Source organism: Physeter macrocephalus, unplaced genomic scaffold (genome assembly GCF_002837175.3).
Source record: "Physeter macrocephalus isolate SW-GA unplaced genomic scaffold, ASM283717v5 random_945, whole genome shotgun sequence".
In the NCBI taxonomy this organism is placed as follows: Eukaryota; Metazoa; Chordata; class Mammalia; order Artiodactyla; family Physeteridae; genus Physeter; species Physeter macrocephalus.
In genome coordinates, this window is record NW_021147076.1 from 2,134 (window position 1) to 25,000 (window position 22,867).

Genomic DNA, 22,867 nt, shown 5'->3' on the forward strand with positions numbered 1-22,867 from the left:
CGAACCCGTGTCCCCTGCATCGGCAGGCGGACTCTCAACCACTGCGCCACCAGGGAAGCCCTGCTGCGTAATTTTTAAAAGTAAAATCTGCTAGAAGGAGGGAAGAGGAGCGTAGATAAGACATACACCCCTTGTTGCCATTAAAAAATGTTACTTACATTTTTAAAATATATTAAAAAGAGGGTATTGACTTACCTCACTGCCCCATTTCCAGTCGCAACCACACGTTTGGGCAAACGTTTAAAAGTATGACGAAAGCTTTGAAAAGATGCATTATTTCTCGATTATTAAGCGCAACATATGCTCGGGGAGACGTGTTAACGTACGGCTAAGGTAAAACTGAGCAACCTTTCACAAGCCCACAGCTCAGGGGACCGCACTCTCCGACTCTGGACTCGCGGCCGGGCCTGTATCTTCGACGCCCAGCTCAGGCCCAGCTCCCGCGAGCACCGTGCTTCCCGCAGAGGCAGCTCCCGTCGCCAGGTGGTGCTGCGAAGCCGAGCCCCCGAGCCCCGCGAGAGGGGAGGAGCAGCCGCGCGCGGGAGCATGTGACCCGGGCCTCGGGTTTGGGAGCCTGGATCACGTGATGGCGCCCGGAAGCGGCTGCCAGGGCAGCGGAGGGTGGGGATGGCTAGGGCTCCGAGCTGAGGCAGGGAGTGGTGGGCTGCTGCGCTGAAGCTGGAGCCAGAGCCGGAGTCGGAACCCGAGCGGTGAGTCCGCGCGCTGATGACCTGGGGCTGGCGGCGGGTCGTCGCCTTCTGCTGGACCCACGTCGCCTTCCTCCGGGCTCAGCGGATGCTCCGGGTCAGGCACCGACCGGCTTGGGCTGCGGGTCAGAGTCTCCTCGATTTCCCGGTCGCAGCTGCGGTGCGATGCGGACACTCCTCCTGGATGAGGGGAGCTGGAGAATCCCTAGTCCTTCGCGCTGTCTGCCTTGACCTCCCCGACCTGTTTGACAGGTGTGGAACCTGAGGTCCCGAGACGGGAAGAATCACCGAAATGACCAGCTAGGGCTTCTGTTGCGCTTTCTAAAGGGGTCAGGACATCGCGGGCAGGTGACCGGCCAGCTGCGGGAACCCTGCTTGGGACTTGCTAATAGCGGGTCTTTGGGTCATCGAATACCGAAACTACCAGGATTCGGCGAAATTATCTTTCGCAACCCCTTTCTAGAGCTGTGGGGAAATCGAGGTCCAAGAAGCGGTAGGGGTTGCCTAAGGTAATCCAGTGAGTTAGTCGCAGCCCTGCGAGTAGAATCCAAGTCTCCCTGAGCTCCAGTGGCTTTTTCCTTTTCACCACACTGCCTCCTGCAGAAAACTTGACAGGTGAAAAAGCACGCTTTTCCTGTCCCCTTTTCTTTCATTCCTCTCCCTTTTTTAGCTCTGCATTCTCCATCGCCGCCAGGATCGGCTTGGCTCTGGGTGTGGTTCCCTGATTCAGTGTTCACCGATTTTTCTGCAAACTCATCATTCTGTAGGTTTTGTTTCTAACCGTTCTGAAATTTTGTGTAAGTCATACCAAAACATGAAATAAGAAGCAGAGTATACTCCTGGGAGTGTAGGTGGCTCCCAGCTGAGGTTGTGGAGAGCACTAACATTAACTTGAAGAATGTCAAGACCTCTGCTTTATTTTTAATATAGCTTGTTAGATTTGGGGAATGCTGGTCATTCGGATGGATGTTTTGCAGTTATTTGAGGCTTGCCGAAAGAAGATAGCAGCGTGGTGTAATGGAAAGAACTGAGATTGGGGAATCAGGAGATTTTGTTCTAGTTCAGACACTTGCTTTGCAACCTTGGGTGACTCCCATCCTTGCTTGGGTTTAGGTTTCCTAGTCTGAACAGTGATGGGGTGGAATCCCTAAGGTCTCCTTCTGCTGTGACATTCTCTGCATCTCAGTCTGTTTGTTTTCTATTCAGAGAGATTTTTTTCTCTCGTATATTAGTATTTCCCTTGCAAAAAGGTTTAATTCAGTTGTCCAGGAAGCAGTTTCCCTATTTATTTCTAGGTTACCATGAAATCCACCTCCTCTTTCTACCTATCTCTGTATTATATCTAAGCTAAATGCTGATAGCTGAAAATGGTTTTGACTTTTATTATTTTAAATATGATCAAGGCCCTCTGATTCTTGTTGAGAGCCTAGTCTACAGTAATTAACGTGATTGTATGTTTAGAGTGTGTTTTTTTAAAAGATGTTCTTGAAGTCAAGAGGACACAAAAGACTTGACCATTTGCTCTGGGTTTGAGACTGTTGGGGGTGGAGGCCTTATGCAACAGAGCCTGCGAGACTGTTGGGGGTGGAGGCCTTATGCAACAGAGCCTGCTCTGATGATCATATTAAGTCTCTCTCCCTTTGTTTTCTGATTGTGCCATTTATAATTGTCTGCTCTTGAGTCCTTGTTTTCCCTTTAAAGCATGTATCTGTTCATTTGGCCTCCCTGTGGCAGCTTGAAATGCTCAGAGCTTTCTCTATTTTAAAGGCAGTGTAAGGAGGCGGATTCCATTTCTTTTGTAATGTTCCAGAGACCACAACTGGGACCAGTGGATGGAAGTGCCATAAAGGAAGTGGTTTTTGGGTGAGCATAAGAATTTTAAAAGAATTAGTGCTCTAGGGCTTCCCTGGTGGTGCAGTGGTTGAGAGTCCGCCTGCCGATGCAGGGGACACGGGTTCGTGCCCCGGTCCGGGAAGATCCCACATGCCGCGGAGCGGCTGGGCCCGTGAGCCATGGCCGCTGCGCCTGCGCGTCCGGAGCCTGTGCTCCGCGACGGGAGAGGCCACAGCGGTGAGAGGCCCGCGTACCGCAAAAAAAAAAAAAAAAAAATTAGCGCTCTAGCATGTTGCAACACAGAGCATGGCAGTCCCTGTCGCTGGAAGTCATTGTCACTGGGCAATTACTTTTGGGAATGTTGTAATTAGGTCATTGTGTTGGGTAGAGGGTCACACTAGATAAAATTTTAAGTTTTCTTCTAACTCAGAAGTTCTTTGAAATTCTAGGACTGGACTTGTTAGCATGTGGGATGTGAGGTAGAGTAATGGAACCGAGGTCCACTTTTGTGAATGCTTTATTTTTCCCCTTTGCTCAGATAACAGTTCTCATGTTAAATATTCCACTTTTTCTTTCTTTTTATCCCTCCTCTCTTCCCCAGTGAGTGTCTCAGTTCTTTAAGTTCTTGATACCTCTTCCAGGGTCAGATGCTAAAGAGTCATTACTGTTAATGGTATATTCCTTCTTTCCCTCCTGACCTGAAGTGAGATCCTAGAGTTGGGCTGAGTGAGTGGACTTTGGTTTCTACTTTTGCTGACTGGTCCTCATACTTTCTTCCAGAGGTGTGTGACTACCCACTGAGTCCTAGGCTAGCTTTCTCTTTTTCCCATAGAGGAAGCTCACATTGTCTTAACCCAGATCTTGGCGGAATCTTGTACCTCCTTCCTTTGGCCGGGCCTTACTGGGTCTGAGCACACAAAGCTAGTCTCTATTTAATGAGTGTGGGGTCCAGTGGATAGGATATTCTGCATATGCCAAAAGGGAAACCTCCTGATGCTGTATTTGGTGCTGTCTCTTCTTTTTCCTCCCATACATTTCTCTTGGAATCCTTGACATCCAGGGCCTGTTCTCAATGACCCTCTCTAGTAGGAAAGACTCCTCTGTGCTTCCCTTTTCCATGAAGTTCAGGAAACTGTCTACATGGGTTACTGGGATGCTCTTGGCACATAGATCACTGTTTCCGAGATGGAGACCTGGCTCAGCTCTCCAGAGTGACGGAATGGAGGAAGTCCTGCAGCGCTTTATTTGTGTAGTGACTCCCTAACTTGAACTTCTGACTTCTGTCCTTGAACTTCTCTCTAGTAATACCACAGTTGCTGCCATTAATGAGGGTCCATTATGTACCAGGCAACATAATTAACATCTTTTCCTTCTACTTTCATAACAATATTGTGATGTAAGCATTCTTAATGACATTTTTCAGCTGAGGAAATTGAAACAAAGGGAGATCAGGGTCACACAACTAGGCTCTGAACTCATGTACTTTATATTATTCAGGATTCCCCCTGTAGACCTAATCCTGCCCCAGTTTTGTTCCCAGGGAGATTTTAGGGAGAGTATATGGTGTGTTAGAAAGAACACTGGACTAGGAATCTGGTATGCTGGATTCTAATCCCAAACTGTTAACCAGCTGGGGCCTTGGTTTTCTCACCTATAAATGGGAAACTGGAGCATGGTCACCTGTCAGTCATGCCTGGTCCTAACATTTAGAGATTTTTATAATTGTGGGTAAAAAGTGAGTGTGTTTGCTCTTTCAGCTGCTTCCATGCAGAGCCTGCTGATGTCAGCAGCTGTTTTGCGGCTGTCCTTGCACCAGACCCTCTCAGGCAGGAGTCGCAAGTTAGGGAATGTACTTTTTTGGTAGATCAGATGGAGTCCTATCTGATGTCCTCTAAAATAAATCATGTGGATGTCAGAAATTTTCACTTCCCTCCCTGTAGACCACATATAGGAACACAGTCTGTGTCCTTGTTCATGTTTTTAAATTCCAGCAACAGAGAAGAGAACGTATATCTAGAGAATTCGCTGTTTCTCTGTGTTCCAGAGAATGTAATTGTTTCAGAATAATAGGTAACACTTTTAGTCTGCGTATATCACCAATCCATGAACTTTGGTAGGAGGTGAGGCCTGCGATATACTTATCATAAGATCATATATATATATGTTTTTTTTCATAGTGCTTTATATAAATCTGCCTGTAATCGGGATCATCTAAGAAGCTTGTTAAAATTAAAATGCTCAGGCTGAATCTGATTGGGCCCAGAAATCTGTTTTGTCTTTTTTTTAGCAGTTTTATTGAGATATAATTCACATAGCATACTATTCAACCATTTAAAATGTACAATTCTATAGCTTTTCCACTGAACTCACAAAGTTGTGCAACCATCTACACAATCAATTTTAGAACATTTCATCACCCAAAAGAAACTCTGAACCCTTTAGTTGTCACCCCCTAATCCCTCCCAACTCTCTACCGCAAACTCTAGGCAACTACTAATCTACTTTTTGTCTATAGGTTTCCCTATTCTGGACTTTCATATGAATGAAATCATACACTATATGATCCTCTGTGACTGACTTCTTTCCCTTAGAATAATGTCTTCAAGGTTCATCTGTGCTGTAGCATCTATCAGTATTTCATTTCTTTTTATTGCTGAATAATATTCCATTATATGAATATTCCACATTTCATTTATCCATTTATCAGGGTTTTTTCCCCCCATTTTTTGGCTACTAGGAATAATGCTGCTATGAACATTTGTGTGTACGTTTTTCTATGTACATACATTTTCATTTTGGTATGTACCTAGGAGTGGAATCATTGCTGGATCATATGGTAACTATGTGTAGCCTTTTGAGGAACTGACAGACTGTTTTCCAAAGTGATTGCACCATTTTACATTCCCACCAGCAGTGTAAGAGGGAACCCTCTACAATTTGTCTACATCCTTGTGGATACTTATTATTATCTGTCTTTGAGTCTAGCCATCCTGGTGGGTGTGAAGTGGTATCTCATTGTGATATTTGTTTCTCATTTACCTGATGGCTAAGGATATTGAGTATTTTTGCAGATGATTATTGGCTTTTTTTCACATCTTCGGTGAAATATTCAGATCCTTTGCCCATTTTTTAATTGGGTTTTCATTTTATTATTGAAGTATAATATATTTGCAGAAAATTTTTCTCATTCTGTGGGTTGTTTTTCACTTTCTTAGTGGTATCCTTTGAGGCATATACATTTTAAATTTTGATTAGGTCTAATTTACCTATTTTTTCTTGTGCTTCTGCTGTCATATATAAGAAACTCTGCTTAATCCATGGTCACAAAAGTTTATACCTATGTTTTATAATAAGAGTTTTTATAGTTTTAGCCCCTACATGCAGGTCTTTGACCTATTTTGAGTTAATTTTTATATATGGTGTGAGGTAGAGTTACAGCTTCATTCTTTTGCACGTGGATATCCAGTTGTCCCAGTGTCAATTGTTGAAAAGACTATTTTTTCCTCCATTGAATTGTGTTGGCACTCTTGTCAAAAATCAATTGACCGTAGGTATGAGAGTTTATTTCTAGACTCTAAATTCTATTCTATCTGTCTGATCTGTCTGTCCTTATGCCAATACTGTATTGTCTTGGGGTCACTATAGCTTTGTGTAGCAATTTGGAAGTCCTCCAACTTTGTTCTTTTTCTCCAAAATTGTTTTGGCTAATTTGGGCCTCTTGAATTTCCATATGAATTTTAGACATCGGCTTGTTAATTTCTGCAGAAAGGCAGCTGGGATTTTGATAGGGATTCAATTGAATCTGTGGATCAATTTAGGGAATATTGCCATCTTAACAGTATTAAATCTTCTAATTCATGAATATTGGTATGTTTTTCATTTATTTAGGTCTTTAATTTCTTTCAACAATGTTTTATAGTTTTCATGTACAAGTCTTACACCTACTTGGCTAAATTTCTTCCTAAATATTTGATTCTTTTTGATGCTATTGTAAATAGAACTGTTTTCTCAATTTTGTTTTCAAATTGTTCACTGAAAGTACAAAGAAATATAACTGACTTTTGTATATTGATCTTATATTCTGCAACTTTGCTGAACTTATTAGTTCTGATGGTTTTTAGAGGATAATTTTTTATGTGTTTACAAGTCATCCTTAGAAATATTGTTTAAATTTTAGTAATGAAGCTAACACGTTCGTACTGCCTCTCCCTCCCTCCTCTCTTTTCCTCTCCCCGACCTTCCTGTGTGCCCTGAAAGAGACCTACAAACTCGTACAGATGGATTCTCCTTCTGTTGTTGGAATTTATCTTGTTTATTGTACTGAATTTGAAACAGAATTTAATCACTAAGTCTTAAGTAGCTATCTTGAGAACATTTTAGTATTTTCAAAAGTAAGTTCACAAATGAGTTTAGTATTTTCGAAAGTATGAGTCTGATAGGTGGGGGAAAGATGCTCTTACAGTTTTTATTATCAGTGGTCTTTGTTGGAAATTAAAGAAATGTAAAATAAATAAATACAAGGAGCCACCCATTCATCAGAAATAGCAAAAATAAAATTGATTAAATCCAGGAATTCCCTGGCGGTCCATTGGTTAAGACTCAGTGCTTTCACTGCTGGGGCCCAGGTTCAATCCTTGGTTGGGGAACTAAGATCCCACAACCTGCGTGCACAGCGTGGCCCCCCCACCCCACAAAAAAAGATAAAATCCAAAGTTGGCAGGGTTATGAAAAGATAGGCATGTCCATATATTGCTAGTGACACTGTATGTTAGTTCAGTCATTTGTATGGTGATAACCATAGAAAAGCCTATTCATCTAGCTCTGCTCCAAGGATATGACTTGAAAACTAAAAACTATTTGTAGGAATTTTTTTAGCTATGATGTAAGATAGTCCAAAAAAAAAAAAAAAAAAAGAAAAAAAGCTCAAAAGCCAACAGTTGGGAGCTAGTGAAGCAAATTATTTTATTAATATAATGATGGACCATTATATTACTATATTACAACTAAAGATCATCAGTGTGTGCACTGTGTAGATTCAAGGAAGAGTAGATATAAAATAAGTGGAAAAAACCTTAAAATAATGAGAATACCGATTAATTAAAAATAGTTTATATAAGGAAAAATAAGGAAATTTATCAGGGTTATACAAATAGTTGATATTTCAATGCAATTTTGGTTGAATGTACACTTGAAAAAAACAATATATACATATATATTTGCCAGTAAACATGCAGACTTTTCTTATGAAGTACACTTTTTTTTTTTGGCTGTGCCACGTGGCATGCGGGATCTCAGTTTCTTGACCAGGGATCGAACCCACGCCCCCTACACTGGAAGTGCAGAGTCTTAACCACTGGACTGCCAGGGAAGTCCCTTAGTACACTCTTTTGAGTCTAAATATCTTATGGAGATTTTTACTTTGTGTTGGTGGGCCACACATATTGTATAAACTCTGTTCATTGTCCTCAAGAACCTGAAGGAAGAGCTGGTCTTGAACTCTTAAATATTACATCCCTCATTTGGACAGTTAACAGGGTCTAATAAAATCTCCCACAGTGCAGGAAATGGCAATTATAGCACTAGACGGTAGAAACCAGGTTTCATCACAGAGAGCCCAGGGCAAGGTGGCCATGGAGGCTTGCACTCAGTGGGGACAGCTAGAGAGAAGAGGAGGAGGCCTTGGTTGCCAGAAAGAGCCCTAGAAGGCACTCCAGGGAGTGACCGCACCCACCCTCTACAGTGCTTCAATTCCTGCTTAGCAGCTCTGAGAGGGGCTTCTGCTTGGATCTTTCCAGGGATAAGGAACTATCTCCTAGAGCGAGCCATTTGGACAACTCCCTTTTTTTTTTTTTTAAATAAATTTATTTATTTATTTTTGGCTGCATTGGGTCTTTGTTGCTGCACGCGGGCTTTTCTCTAGTTGCTGCGAGCGGGGCCTACTCTTCGTTGTGGTGCGCGGGCTTCTCATTGCGGTGGCTTCTCTTGTTGCAGAGCATGGGCTCTAGGCGCATGGGCTTCAGTAGTTGTGGCATTCTGGCTCAGTAGTTGTGGCTCGTGGGCTGTAGAGTGCAGGCTCAGTAGTTGTGGTGCACGGGCTTCGTTGCTCCGCAGCACGTGGGATCTTCCCGGACCAGGGCTCGAACCCATGTCTCCTGCACTGGCAGGTGGATTCTTAACCACTGTGCCACCAGGGAAGCCCTGGACAACTCCTTTTGATAGTTGTCTTCCTTATGTCTAGCCAAGGACCTGCCTCCCTTTACTTTCCACCTATTGATCCTGTTTCTGAGTAATCTTTGAGCCTCCACAGAACAAATCTGATTCCCTAGGACAGATTTTAAAGACAGTTTTTTTACCTCCTGAGTTGCCAGTTCTCCAGGTTGAAACTTCTCAGGGCTTCCAACCATTCTTCATTTAGCTGGTTTCCTTCCCCCTCATGACCTCGGTGCTGACCCCTGGCTATACCGCAGTTTATCATTATCCCCTTTATAGTGTGCTGCCTGGAACAGAGTACAAGGTATGGCAAAAAAGAACAGTCTGTCATCTCCCTGGGGTTCTCTCTTGTTGTAGAGCAACCAAGAATTGCATTAGTTAAATTGGCGTCTATTATGATATCATTGATTTCTGTTGAGCTTATCAACAACTAAAACCCGTAAGTAGCTTTTTTTTTTTTCCTTTTTCAACATGCACACAGTTGCCAAGCCACATCTTCCACATCCTGCAGTTGTTCATTGGACTTTTGATCTGTAGATTTCAGCTTCTTTCTGAGCAGTTTTCTTAGTGATAATCTGCTGTGGGTCACAACATAAAGAGGCCGCTTTACAGTGTTTGAAATAAGTTGAGCGTATCAAGTAAGCAGGAGTGGTTTTTGGTTGATGGGGAGGGATTGGGGAACTTGTCAGTGCCTGTTTTCTGTCCCTCTCCCTCAGTAATATGCAGGGTTCACCTGGAAGGCTCTGTTCCTCAGACACTTTTGGTATATTGGAAGAGACTAGAAATTAGCTGCTGTAGAAATTAGCTGCTGTTTGCATAAAGAATTGCATTAATTGATTCCTGGAATATTAGAGCAATAGTTTAGTACACCGTACCCCCCACCCCCGCCTTTTTGAGCATGTGGAACTAAGACCGGAGACAAATAAGGAGAATTGCTCCAGGCTACTGAGCAAACTGGTGTTAGAGGCAGCTTTAGCACCCAGGCCTTCTGACATTCATAGAAATTAATTTAATTGCTTTTGCCTGAATAGCAGCTTTCAACTGTTCATATTGAGATACTAAATAGATTTTTTGTTTCCTGGCCCTCTTATGAATTTCATTGCCCCAGAGCTTAGATGACTTCCTTGAATTCCTCCACCATGTGAGTAAATGATGCAGACTTAGATATCTAGCAAAGTTGGCTCTGGTGGTGAAGTGAGGCAGGATCCTGTCTGGGACTTCCAAGCCCTTCACTGGCTTTCTGTCAAGCACTTTCCTCGTGAGATTACATGGGGGTCCTTCCTCCGTTATAGTAGGTGGGAGAAGATGAGATCACCCTTGGATCACTCAGGTGCTATGTGGGATCAGTTTCCAAAGAGTCCCTTGGGACTGGACCTCTGGGAGCACTTGACACAGAGCTGTCTATTCTCTGGCAGCTAGTGATGGGTGTTGGGCAGTACGGCGTGTTGTGATGGCCATCAGAGGTCCTGTCTCTTCACCAGGCATCTGAGATAGCACATCAGACTCAGGATGGGCATCCAGCCACGTGCTGGGGGAGAGCCCCTTATAGGCAGCTGGTTGTGCCAGTCTGCCAAGTGTCAGAAGGATTTTTATTGGTAATTTTTAATGTTCATGGACCTTTTCTTCCTTACTTGATTGCGGATTCTTGGAGGAAGTTGACTCTCTTTCATTATGATATTCCATCACTGCAACTGGCAGTGTATTCAGTAGGTGTTTCCACATTTAGGCAGGGAGTCAGGATGTATGTTTACGGCTTGGTGCTACCTGGCTGTAGCAGAGCAGGTCCCTTCATCTTTTGGGGGAACGATTCTTCATCTGTGAAATGAGTAGTTTGGAGTGACCTCCGAAGGCTCTTTTAGCAACCGTCTCTAGGATTCTGGGAGCCTACACAGCTCTAAAAATGTATCCTTATAGTGTATCTTAGCGAAGTCATTGTATTTCTCTTTTCTGGTGTATAATTATTAAAAAACTCCACTCATGGGACACCACCCTCACCATCCGTCCTCAGCACACAATAGGAAGGGTTTCTTCTTTCACCAGCTTTTGAAAAATTGGCAAAAAGGGAGAAGGGTTATGTCGGGGAGATGTTGCCACAAGGGCCAGTGGTGAGCACCTCTCATGCTCCTGGTCTTCCTCTGCGCTGCTTTCAGCTGCCATTTCTCAGTGTGCAGGCTGGTTGCAAGAAAAGAGTCCTAGGAGGAGGGAATGAGAATCACTGATGACCTCCAAAGAGTATAGGACATACCAGAAGTCATGGCAGAGAGAAAGAGAAGGTCATCTGTGGCTCTGGGACCTGGTGGCGAGTTTGAGCAGCATTAGATGATCTAGAAGGGATTTCTGGAATGCAGAAGGCTCTTTCTGGACCGAATGCAGAGGAAAAATAGAATACAGCTAGGAATATTTAGGTTCCTATCCTCTGAGAGCTTGCTCTTGGGGAAGATGGATGTAGATACAATGTCAGTATTGTTCAGGGTCCAAGAAATTAGCTCAAAGGAAGGGGTCGTTAATCCCAACCGAAGGAACGGGAAAGGCTGCCTAGAAGTTCCTGTCTGCATCTTCTCCCACCACTCCCAAGCCGTGCCTCACCTTTGCTCTGTCCAGGTGTGCGGGCAAATTTAGAAACTTGTGAGTGTGGCACCAACTAGATAGGTTGCGAGGGCGAAGCCAAGAGAGCTCAGCCCGCCCATGTGTACTTTGTACCTTTTTCATTTCTCTTGGTATCAGGCAACCTCATTGTACTTAATCCATAGTGCAGCTGTCACTGAGCTACTGTGGCAATGGCTGCCCCAGAGCCGACCCCAGGCTTGGAGCTAAAGGCCCCAGCCACTGGAGGTCTTAGCACTGCCCCTGTCCCCCCAGTTACCATGTCCACGCAGAGACTTCGGAACGAGGACTACCGTGACTACAGCTCCACCGACGTGAGCCCAGAGGAGAGTCCGTCCGAAGGCCTGAACAACTTCTCTTCCACGGGATCGTACCAGCGGTTCGGGGAAAGCAACAGCACAACGTAAGTAGCTGTTCTGTCTACCCTCCTGGGTGGGGTTCATATTCCTAAATTCTGTATTAGTAACATAATCTCCATTAGAGTTATTTTTGCTCCCCTATTTGATCGATTCCCTACTTTACAGATGAAAGTAAGAGGTAAAGAGATTGAGTGAGTAATGGTGCTGAGATTTGCGCTCCTTGTCTGCCACTCTCTAGTCTGTTTCTTATTCTTTGTGCATTTCACCTGTGTGGTCCCAGAAGGCTGGTGCCGAGTAAGAGCCTGAACATCAGAAAAACTTCCAGAGAGAACATTCTGTTCATTTAGAACCATGAGTCGTCTGTGCTAGAACCATAAATGCCTCCAAGTCCAATTGGAAGCCTCCTTTGCAAAGTCTCCCCCAGACTTCTGTCCCCGTCACCAATCAACTGGGACATTTGGCGGAAGAAGTAGGAAGAGGGAGGAATAACTTCTCCTGCCCTTAAAAGAGTCAAGGGTTTGTTAAAGGTGATCTGCTTTGCATGCCCTTGGGAGGGCTTAAGTCTTACCCCTGGAAACTGAATTCCAAGTCTCATCTGGGTGAGTTTGGCCCTCTATGGGCCTCAGTTTTTCCAAGTGTAAGATAAAATTGAGGACCGCCCCCGTGAAGCTATACTGACTCACCATTCAAATGAAAAGATTCAGAGGAGGGTTTTCTACTCCACTGAGTTGTCTGGCTCAGTTCTGAAAGTCAGCAGAGCCCCGACATTTTCTCTGGACCCCAGCATTCCATCTTTTGCAGCCCTTCTGTTTATTCCTCAAGCTTTGCCATCACCTGCTCTGTGTTCCCTTGTGGGTTGGGTGTGACTTACTGAGGGATCCATTATGTCCTTGACTCACACTGTCCCGCTGTGACTGCCCAAGGAGACCATGGAAGCTTCTCTTGGAGTTCATTACTGGTGAAGCTCCGCCTGGCTGCAATCTCTCCTAGTGCAGGGCATTTTCCCTAGTGAACTCAGAACTGGAGGAGATGGTCGGCCCACATTATAAGCCCCTCTCCACCTCTAGCTGTTTTTCTGCTCATGAAGATTCAGTCTCCATAACTTCTTTCTCCTCTGGCATGCTATTGTAGATTCCCCCATTTGCTTGCAGTGTTAGCTGATGGAAAAGATTGCTTAGACCACAACTGGCAGCAGTGAGGACTGTCTTTCCTCTTTTTTCCCTAACCTTACCTACCTTATTGGATTCCCCCAGGTGGAAGGAGTGTCAGATGCAGCCAATGACATTTGATAGCTTCCCTTCAGAAGTCACTCTTGTTACTGTGAAATACTTCTTCCAAGCTTCTCTCTCTCTCTAGTTTCCTTTCCATTTTTTGCTCCTTGTTCTTAGGCATCAGCTTGTCTATGCAGTGCTTGCCGTATGGGGTCTAGATTTTCATTTTTATTTTTTTCTTTTCTTTTTTTTGTCATTATTTTTTTTGGCTGCGAGGCTTGCGGGATCTTAGTTCCCCAGCTAGGGATTGAATCCAGGCTCTAGCAGTGAAAGCACGGAGTCCTAACCACTGGACCGCCAGGGAATTCCCTAGATTTTCATTTTTAAAGGGACTTCTCTGAAGTTCAAAACCAACCAGCTAGTAACATCAGGATGGTAGCTCATAGGTTTTGTATGTATTGAAGATAATGCGTGGCTGTCAGCTATTCTGAATATCTCTCTTTTTTGTTCACATTGGATTATAACTACTGGTCGACTGCAAACTATCTCCCTTTGTTTGCTGGAAATTGACCAATTGGAAGATACTTCCCTTGTCCTTGCTTTGGGACATTTGCCAGGGTGTACTTTTTCTGAGGGCCCATCCTGCCCTGACATTGTAATACAAGGTAGGTGACCAGGAAAGCCCATCTGTAAGTGATGGCAGGTATCACAATCCCATTATAAGTGGTACAGGGAAAAGTACTCCCTTGGGACTTGGAGGGTTGGTTGAGTACTTTCCTGGGGCCTGGATCCACACAAGCCTGGCATGTTATGTGTAGAAACATGCCAGGTATGATTAAGTATAAGCTGATTTGGGACCTAGTTAGCTCAATAGGTGAGAAGTGTTAGGGACAAGTTGTTTTTTCGTTTTTTTTGTTGTTTTTTTTTGCGGTACACGGGCCTCTCACTGTTGTGGCCTCTCCCGTCGCAGAGCACAGGCTCCGGACGCGCAGGCTCAGCGGCCATGGCTCACGGGCCCAGCCGCTCCGCGGCACGTGGGATCTTCCCAGACCGGGGCACGAACCCGTGTCCCCTGAATCGGCAGGTGGACTCTCAACCACTGCGCCACCAGGGAAGCCCAGGGACAAGTTTTTGATCTGGTTTCCTGTTCACTGGGACTTGCTCCACCATGTAATCTAGTTTGCCCAGGAACAAAGTACATGGAACTAAGTACATGGAACAAAGTACATATACTTTGCTTCTTGTACTTTGTTCCATGTACAAAAAGCATGTACACACCAGGCTCTTCTAAGGGTTATGGTCTCAGTAAAAATCCCTAATCAGGGGTGCAAATAGGAACCCCAGATGCTTCCATGATGATGTGCTTGGTGAGGGTATTTCCTAACGCTTGAATGTTATCAAGCTGTTGACTGCTTTGATGACAGCCCCCTTTTTTACTCTTTTGGGCAAAGTTTTCTTGTTGCCCTATTGAGCTACATTATACTGCTCTTGATCAGGCTTTGATACTTTTTCTCCATGCTGGCAGGCTGAGAAACCAGTTGACTGAAACTGGTCTTCTGTAGGTTATCTGGAGCAGCCACTTGCAAAGTATGGTCTTCAGACCCTTTAGGGCTCCCAAGACCATTTTAAGAAGCCCAGGAAGTCAAAACTGTTTTCATAATAATACTAAGATGTGATTTGTTTTTTCACTGTGTTGACATGTGCACTCATAGTTCAGAAGAAATGATGGGTAAAATTGCTGGCACCTTAGTGTAAATCAAGGCGGTGGTACCAAATTATGCTTGTCATCGTATTTTTCACTGTCACACATATACATATACAAAGAATAAGCCAGTTTCACTTAAGCACATCCTTGATGAAGCAGTCAAATTACTAATTTTGTTAAATCTTGACCCTTCAGTACAGGTCTTTTAATGTTCTGTGTGACAAAATGGAAAGTACACATGCAATACTTCTGCTGAACAACTAACAAACTATAGGTCATTCAGACCTGAGTACTTGGCAGACATTTTCTTGAAAATGAAAGTAATGAGACCATCACCTCAAGAAAAACAATCAGTAGTATTTGTTGCCCACAATGAAATTTGAGCTTTCGAGCAAAATCAGAAAAAAAAACCTCGTATCCAGCACTGTGACCTTGACAGCTTCCCTCTACTCAAAGACTTTTCTGATGAGATTAAGGATGATATTAATGAATGTGATTTTTTTTGATATCGTATAATGAAATGTGTCAGCATTTGGAAGATCCACATAGCTCAGGGAATCAGTATCTTCCCAGATGACCAAAGGGCGATGTTAGAAAATTGTGTGTGGGTAAAAGATCCATCCAAGGAGCAAGATCACCAGTGGGTTTTCATGTAATAGAGGATGAAAAGGTCAGATTCCACATTACAACTAACTTCTAAGAAACTACACATGTCGAGTTTTGGTGTAGTATCAAAGAAAAATTATCACAATTGTCGGAAGAGGCTATTAAGATACATTCTAACTACATGTCTGTGTGAGGACAGATTTTCTTCAGATACTTCCACCAAAACAACGTATCACAACAGCTTGAATGCAGAAGTAGATAGTCCAGCTGTCAAACAAGACATTAAAGAGATTTGCAAAGAAGTAAAATAGTGTCCTTCTCACATTATAGTTTTTGGAAAATAGAGTTACTTTTTGTTAAAAATTGGTTATTTATATTCACATGTAATAGGTTTATTGTTATTTTAAATAAATAAATGTTTTAAAATTTCTTGGTTTAATTTATAATATAATATATGTCAGCAGACATAATCCATATAAGCAAAAACTGTTTGGGATCCCCAATAATTTATAAGTGTATAAAGGGGATGTAAGACCAAACAAGTATAAGAACAGATTTGGAGCATAAAGAGACGACAGAGATTTGTGAGGCTTATTTCTCCCTCCCACCCCCCACAGTTAAGAGTCTGTAGTCCATGGAGCTGATTTTGTGATAGGTCATATGGGTTTGGGTAATCCCAGCTCATGGCCATTGATTAAAAAGCATGATTTTGGTCAATTGCCTGGAATCCTGCTGTTTCAGAGCTGAAGTATGCTGTTCTGGTCCAGTCCCCTCACTCTGCAGATGAGAGAACAGGCCCAGAGAAGGGAAGGGAATTGCCATGTGGAGTTAATGGCAGAGCCAGGGCTGCAGGGACCTGATGTCCCATGAAACCCAGCTCAGAGGCATTTTGGGGAGGCCTCTGGTAGGCAGGTGGTTTTGGTACAGTGCTTATCTTTGCCCTTAAGTGGATTAAATATTTGCCAAGATAGAAGTTTGCTTAGTCCATCATCCTGCACTTAATCTCCTGGTCACTGGCCACTGATAATGAACGAGTCACCCCTGGACCCTTACAGTCCTTTAGTTTAATCCAAGAGAGCGCTTGCCTCTTCTCATTCAGACTTGAAGCAGTTTTCTTCATCTTGCCTGAGAAGCTTGGGAGACAGTAGGAAGGTCAAGAGATTTTCTTCCTGGAGGTAGAGGGAGAAAGGTTACCGAAAGTAAAATTCCTTTCCAGAGAGTGTAGATGGGTCTTATTTATTATGGTCTTTACAAGTTAACACATGACTTGCTTTCAGTTTCTACTGAATTGCAGATTTGAAGAAATATGTGGAAGCATCATTTAGGAGGTATTTAGGTTATTTGTGCAGAAGAATTTCCAGACAGTGCCAGGGGCCAAATCCTGATTAAGTCTGTGGTACCATGTTTGATCTTTTCCGTATCCTGCTGGGGTAACAGAGGATGGAAAATGCTAAAGATGAGGCCACTGACGTCAGTCCCTTGAGGAGCTCCCATTCTGTATGGAATGCCCATCCTCACCCAACCTGAGCGGCCACAGAGCTGACGCACTCCTCTGTGTTGGTGCTCACGCCTGTGCCTGGGCGCGTGTTCCCAGGCTCTTCTTCCCTGTTGGCACACACACAGAGCCCTGCGTAGGGCCCTGCTGGGCTCAGCCCAGGTCTCTGCACGCTACAAACCCTCACCTCCCTGCCCCTCCCTGGGCACTGTTCCTGGGCTCTTCCTAGAACAGGGATCTTTCTACCTTGGGTGGTTGTTAATGTGTCTGCCTTATCTCCTTGGAGACTTTTATTAGTTTCTAGAGACTGAGGTCTGTATCTGGTTCATGCTTATTTCCACCATTGCATTAACACAATGTTTTACACATTATAGATGGTATTTGTTGAGTGAAAAAATAATGAGGACACTTGAGAGACTTTACAGTTGCAGCTTCAGGCGGACAGTCTGTACAACAGATGAGGGAAAACTGTCCTCAAGGCAGAAGGATAAATTAGGTGACTGTGTGAAGAGGGCTTCTCCAATCTTAGGCATTTGACTTTTTTTTTTTAATAAAAAGTACACCAGGGACTGCAGACCCCCACTGTCCCTCTGATCTAATCTCCAAGAGAGGTGGACTTTTCAGATGCTTCAGGGAACAGAATTTATGGCCCAGTGACTAAGAGAGTGGGCTCAGGGGCTAGACAGCCTGGGTTTGAATCTAGGCTCACACTCAAGGTACGTGGCCTTGAGCAAGTTGCTCCCTCATGCATAAGGTGAAGTTAATACCTATCTCATAGGTATTCTGGAAATTGTTCTGGAAATTGAATGAGATAACTCATGTAGGCACTTAGCACAGTGCTAAGTGCTCAGTAAATGCTAGCTCTCATTATTGTTAACATGCCCTTGTCTGCCTTCTTCCCACTTCAGATGGTTCCAGACCCTGATCCACCTATTAAAAAGCAACATTGGCACAGGACTCCTGGGGCTGCCTCTGGCCGTGAAAAATGCAGGCATCTTGGTAAGGGTCTGCGTCGGTGCAAGGAAGTATTGTGACAAATTTTAGGAGACAATGTTGTTGTTTTTTTTTTTAATTTACTTCATGGAAAACATTTTAAAATGGGAAGCTTTTCTTTTTCAAATTCAGTTGAGAAAAAGCAAAGTTCAGGTGTTCATTCATCTAAAGATATTTATTGAGGATCTTCTGTGTGCCAGGCACTGTTCTAGACTCTTAGAATATTATCAGTGAATAAAAACAGACAATGATTCCTTCCCTCATGGAGCTTACTTTGAGGTGAGGAGGAGGTACTTGAAAAGTTTCTGGCAGTTTCTATCAATAATATTAACTAATGAGTTAGTAACAGAAGTCTGTTCGTTTTCTACACAGTCCTTCCATGCCCTGCCCTTAGATGGCCAACTCTGAGAATCTTATTTTTGTCTTTCATGATTCTCCCCCTATAGGCTGCCTGTCCAAAGCCATTCTGGTTTCTTTTAAAGTTGGAGAAGCTCAGAGACGGGGATTGTCCTCAGCTAAGGACGGTCTTGTAGCATTGCTCTAGAGAGAACTCTCCCCCTTCCACCACCCCTTAGCCTGTCTCTTCTTCCCAGACAGTCCCAGGAGCCTTCTGTTCTGCCGATTGGCAACAGTCTCGGAATAGCCTTATCTTGTGTCATTCTCCTCTGGGAGGTTAATTCTCTAGAAGGCCTGTTGAGGTTCAGATGGTGCCCGTCCTACTCAGCTCATCTCTGTGAGCACATTTGTCTCTCGAAAGCTCTGCCGGAAGTTCTGTCATTGGAAGGTTCCCTAGTAAAGTTTTGATCATTTGCAAATCCAGTTCTAATTCTGTCTGCTTGTCTCTCCCCCTCTTACCCACAACGCCTGTCCGCAGATGGGTCCCCTCAGCCTGCTGGTGATAGGCCTCGTGGCTGTGCACTGCATGGGTATCCTGGTGAAGTGCGCTCACCACTTCTGCCACAGGTGAGAACCCTCCGAGCCACTTCTCGAGTGACAGATTGTCCTTTGGGGTTCCGTTGCCAACACTGAAAGTGAGCACTTAACACAGATCACTCTGGACTCTTTGTGCTGGCTGAAGGTGGCTGCTAGTCATCGCAGCACTGCCTTTCCCTGGCGATTTTTGTGTTCTTGTTTAGCTTGTTGTCATCTGTCGCACTTACTTATATCCAGTGGACAGAGACCACATTCTGGTTTTACGTGCTTTGTAATATTTACCCCATTGTAAAGGTTTACCAGATGGTTGTTAGTTATAAGGGAAGTAACCGTCCCATTGACGTAAGACTTCTGCTCCTTGAAAGCATCAGACCCAGGACTCAGTGGTATGTCTAAGGTGGCTGATGGGGAACCGGCCCAGGTCTCCGTGAGCTATGTTTGTTCTGTCATTGTCACTGTCTGACCGCTGCACTCTGCCCTTCCTCTCCCTCCCCTCCTCCCAGACTGAACAAGCCCTTTGTGGACTATGGGGATACGGTGATGTACGGCCTGGAAGCCAGCCCCATCTCCTGGCTCCGGAACAACGCCCACTGGGGAAGGTAATGGGTTTCCTTTTTCTTTGTGGCTGTGGCTGCCCAGTGTGGAGGCCTTCAGATAGGTAGGTGAGGTGTGGTAGACAGTGCAGCTTGTGGGAAGAGCATTGCTTGGGTCTGTGGACTTGAGTTCTAGCTCAGCTCTGCCAGTGGTCATTTGTGTGACCCTGGGCTGTGTGACCCCTCCCTTCCCTGGGCCTCAGTTTCCTCATTGGTAAAACTTGGGGCCTGGCCTGAAAGATATTTAAGGGCTCTCCCAGCTTCGACAGGCTGTGACCAGTGATTATATTTCCTCCCCTTGTTTGGTCAACAGATATATTTAAGCACACTCTTATAAGTGGTACAGAACAATTTTAGGTATAGGGAGGGGGGTTTCCCTGAGGGATATTTTGTAGTCCTGGCCCTCCAATAGATGGAGAAAGATGCATGGGAATCTTCAGAACAAGAGATCAGGAATAGGATATACCAGTAGAGAGAGTCATGAGCTAGAAATACACCCCAGGAGCCGTGAGAGGGAGGAGCCCTAAAGACACTCTTGTCCACCGTGGCAGATGAGAAGCGCACATGAGAGGAGCTTTCAGGGCAGGGCACTGGGCAGGAGAAGGAAAGCTTCAAGGAGGAGGTGAGGTGAGCCAGAACAAATGGGTTTGTTAGGGAAAGAGACGTTTCAGGAGCCGGGTTGGGAGGTGTTTGGAAGTTTCTCCTTATGGTAACTTTTCAGATGCCTGGAGAAAAATAATCTACTGTTTGTTTCCTATTTGAGGAAACGGTACATATAGATGTAGAAAATTGATAACATCGAGGGCTGAATCCTTTTTTTAAAAAAAATTGAATCACATTAAAGTTATGTTCTCCAGAAAAACTCCTTGTTGTGGTCATAGGGAGACTTTTACCTTCACACATAGTCAGCTTCTTCCTGTGATGCAGGATCATGTAATTCTTTCAGCAAAGTCATTTTCTGTGCCTGGGAGAAGCCAGATTGCCAAGTGACCACTGTTGGTTGGTTGGTTGTTAGTTGATTCTTTCTTCTCCTCTCTTCTTCTCTCCTCTTCCTTTCTTCATCTCTGTTTTTTCCTCTCTCCTCCTCCTCTCTTTCCCTCTAGCCCTATACCTTCCCCCTCCTTCCTTACTCCCTCCCTTCCTTCCTTCCTTTAATAAAATTAATGTGTGCTTGTGGTTAAAAAAAATATTTTTTTTTGGAACAAGATAGGAGAACTTAAAGTGAAGAGTAAAAGTATATCCTGGTCACAGTTGCATGGATTTTCTTTTGGAATTTTCTGAATATATACAAACATATACACATTCTTAACACTTTTTACACTAATTACCATACTATGCATACTGACCAGAAACTTGTTTTGTTTTGTTTTTTTCCCTTAAAGGTCTTAGACATTTCTCTATCAGCACACGTAGATTTAACATATTCTTTTTACCTGCTGTATTCTGTTTCATCTCATAATGGCCTATAATTTAATCATTTTCCTTTTGATGACCCCTTAGGTTGCTACCAGCTGTTGTTGTAACAGTGCTTCAACCAGCAGCCTGTTTTGGTACATCAATTTCTGTGTCCTTATGTGAGAGTCAGTTGGTTCTTAGATCCAAGTTATAGAAAGAGATCCGTGAAGGGGTCCACTTCTTGGGCTTTTATGCTGAGGGTTCCCTGTAGCTTTAGGACAAACAGTGTGAGAGGGGATAGGCGGGCCATGGGAAGGGGGTAGCCAAGGGGCTGGGTAGTGGTCCTGGTGTATGTGCTTCGCCCCGTCCAGTGCAGTCTCAGGACTGTCTCGAGTCTGCCTGACCGCGTGCAGCATTCCTGACACGAAGCCAGGAAGGGGACCTCAGGAACCACACAGATAGCACCTTCTTCACCTTCCTCCAAGGCTCTAGACCAGTGGCACGTGGCACATTTTCTCCTCTTTCCTGGGCACACTCATCCTTGTAACCTGATGGGAAGGGTCTGTGATGACTTGGGAATAAGCGCTGTTCAAACACCTGTCTCTCCGGCAGTCTTGCTTGCTATCATTAAGATCTTTGTCTTCCTTCCTTCCCCACCTGCAGGCACACTGTGGACTTCTTCCTAATCGTCACGCAGCTGGGATTCTGCTGTGTCTATTTTGTCTTTCTGGCTGACAACTTCAAACAGGTAGGCCCTGGTAAAAAGAGAGACTGGCAAGAGATGAGTGGACTTTCTGTTTAAGCTAGTTTTGTTCAACACAAGAATCGAGATCTTAACACTTTACGTAGAACAGTGTCAGTGTCGTTTGATTTTATCTAAAGACCCAGGGCGTGGGACTTCCCCCGTGGTCCAGTGGTTAAGACTCAGCAGTTCCACTGCAGGGGGCACATGTTCGATCCCTGCTCAGGGAACTAAGATCCTGCATGCTGTGCGGTGTGGCAAAAAATAAATAAATAAATGAAAATTAAAAGAAAAAAAAAAGTCTTTATAGAGACCCAGGGCGTCGAGAAACCTCAAGATGTCTTGCTGTCCTCCTGTCTTTAGGTAAGATGTGATCAAACCCAGCTCAGACATTCAGGTGGCTAACAATTATGAAGATCTCCAAAGACAGTTCACCGACCACTAACTTTTTATGTGGCCTTCTTCACACACTGAGCCTTTAGCCAAGAACCCCTTCCGGTGGGAGGGCCACTGGCCTTTGTCATTTGAGAGGCTTTCTCTGCTGCTTTTCTTCCCCTCATTCTAGGTGATAGAAGCAGCCAATGGTACCACCACCAACTGCCACAACAATGAGACGGTGATTCTGACGCCCACCATGGACTCGAGGCTCTACATGCTCGCCTTCCTGCCCTTCCTGGTGCTTCTGGTGTTCGTTAGAAACCTCCGAGCCCTGTCCATCTTCTCCCTGTTGGCCAACATCACCATGGTGGTCAGCCTGGTTATGATCTACCAGTTCATTGTTCAGGTATGACCCCAGGCTCCCCGCTCCACCTATTAAATAATCAGAGAAACAAAGAAAGTGAGTAAGTGGAACATAAATAGGGGTTTGTTACTTATGAGCAGTGTACTTAGGTTAGGGCTTCTCAGCGTGGGCACTGTTGACGTTTGGGCCGGATAACCCTTTGTTGTGGGGCTGTTCTGTGCATCGCGGGATGTTTAGCAGCCTCCTGGTCTCTACCCACTAGGTGCCAGTAGCAACCGCTCCCCAAGTTACGACAACCAAAAGTGTCTCCAGACGTTGCCAAATGTCCCCAGGGGGGCAAAATCACCCCCACTGAGATCACTGGTTTAGACTTTTTCCCAGTTAGATAATTAAGACATGACCATTGTATAAGATTGGAAAAGAGAGAAAAATATTAAGATGATTCTTATGATAACTTATAACATTTGTATTCTTATATTAAATAATAGAATCATCTTATATAATATATTGTAATAAGGAATATTATATTATTATTTTACCACTCCAGTTTTATATTTATTCAAATAGTAAATAATTCCTTACCACTCCAGTTTTATATTTATTTGTCAGAATTGTAAATCCGGTGATTATTCCACCTCACATAGCCCATGTGGGCAGGTCTGTGGGGAGGTGCAGGAGAGGACATCTGTATATAGATGGGTAGAAGATCAGGCTGAGGAAAATGTGCCCTTAAACACCG

The 22,867-nt window shown here is 44.3% G+C and overlaps 1 protein-coding gene across 3 annotated transcripts; it reads left to right on the top strand.

Moving 5' to 3' along the window:
- The first annotated feature begins 590 nt into the window (after nucleotides 1-590).
- Nucleotides 591-22,381, top strand: LOC102973667 (proton-coupled amino acid transporter 1). Of its 3 annotated transcripts, none has more exons than XM_028487369.2 (7): nucleotides 591-710; nucleotides 11,610-11,757; nucleotides 17,639-17,729; nucleotides 18,598-18,686; nucleotides 19,160-19,255; nucleotides 21,308-21,392; nucleotides 21,952-22,378. In XM_028487369.2, the coding sequence occupies exons 2-7, from the start codon at nucleotides 11,615-11,617 to the stop codon at nucleotides 22,174-22,176; spliced, it is 729 nt and encodes a 242-aa protein (XP_028343170.1). In that variant the 5' UTR covers nucleotides 591-710; nucleotides 11,610-11,614; the 3' UTR covers nucleotides 22,177-22,378. The 3 variants fall into 3 exon arrangements, with proteins under 3 accessions (XP_028343170.1, XP_028343171.1, XP_028343172.1); XM_028487370.2 differs by lacking the exon at nucleotides 591-710 and adding an exon at nucleotides 731-959 and having other exon boundaries at nucleotides 21,952-22,381; XM_028487371.2 differs by lacking the exon at nucleotides 591-710 and adding an exon at nucleotides 986-1,322 and having other exon boundaries at nucleotides 21,952-22,381.
- Nucleotides 22,382-22,867: the final 486 nt, after the last annotated feature.

Excerpts from the sequence above, each read along its gene's own strand:
- LOC102973667 (XM_028487369.2), top strand. The coding sequence starts at position 11,615 with ATGTCCACGCAGAGACTTCGGAACGAGGACTACCGTGACTACAGCTCC. Across the intron at positions 11,758-17,638 it reads GGGGAAAGCAACAGCACAAC|ATGGTTCCAGACCCTGATCC; the intron begins GTAAGTAGCTGT and ends TTCCCACTTCAG. Across the intron at positions 19,256-21,307 it reads AACAACGCCCACTGGGGAAG|GCACACTGTGGACTTCTTCC; the intron begins GTAATGGGTTTC and ends CCCCACCTGCAG.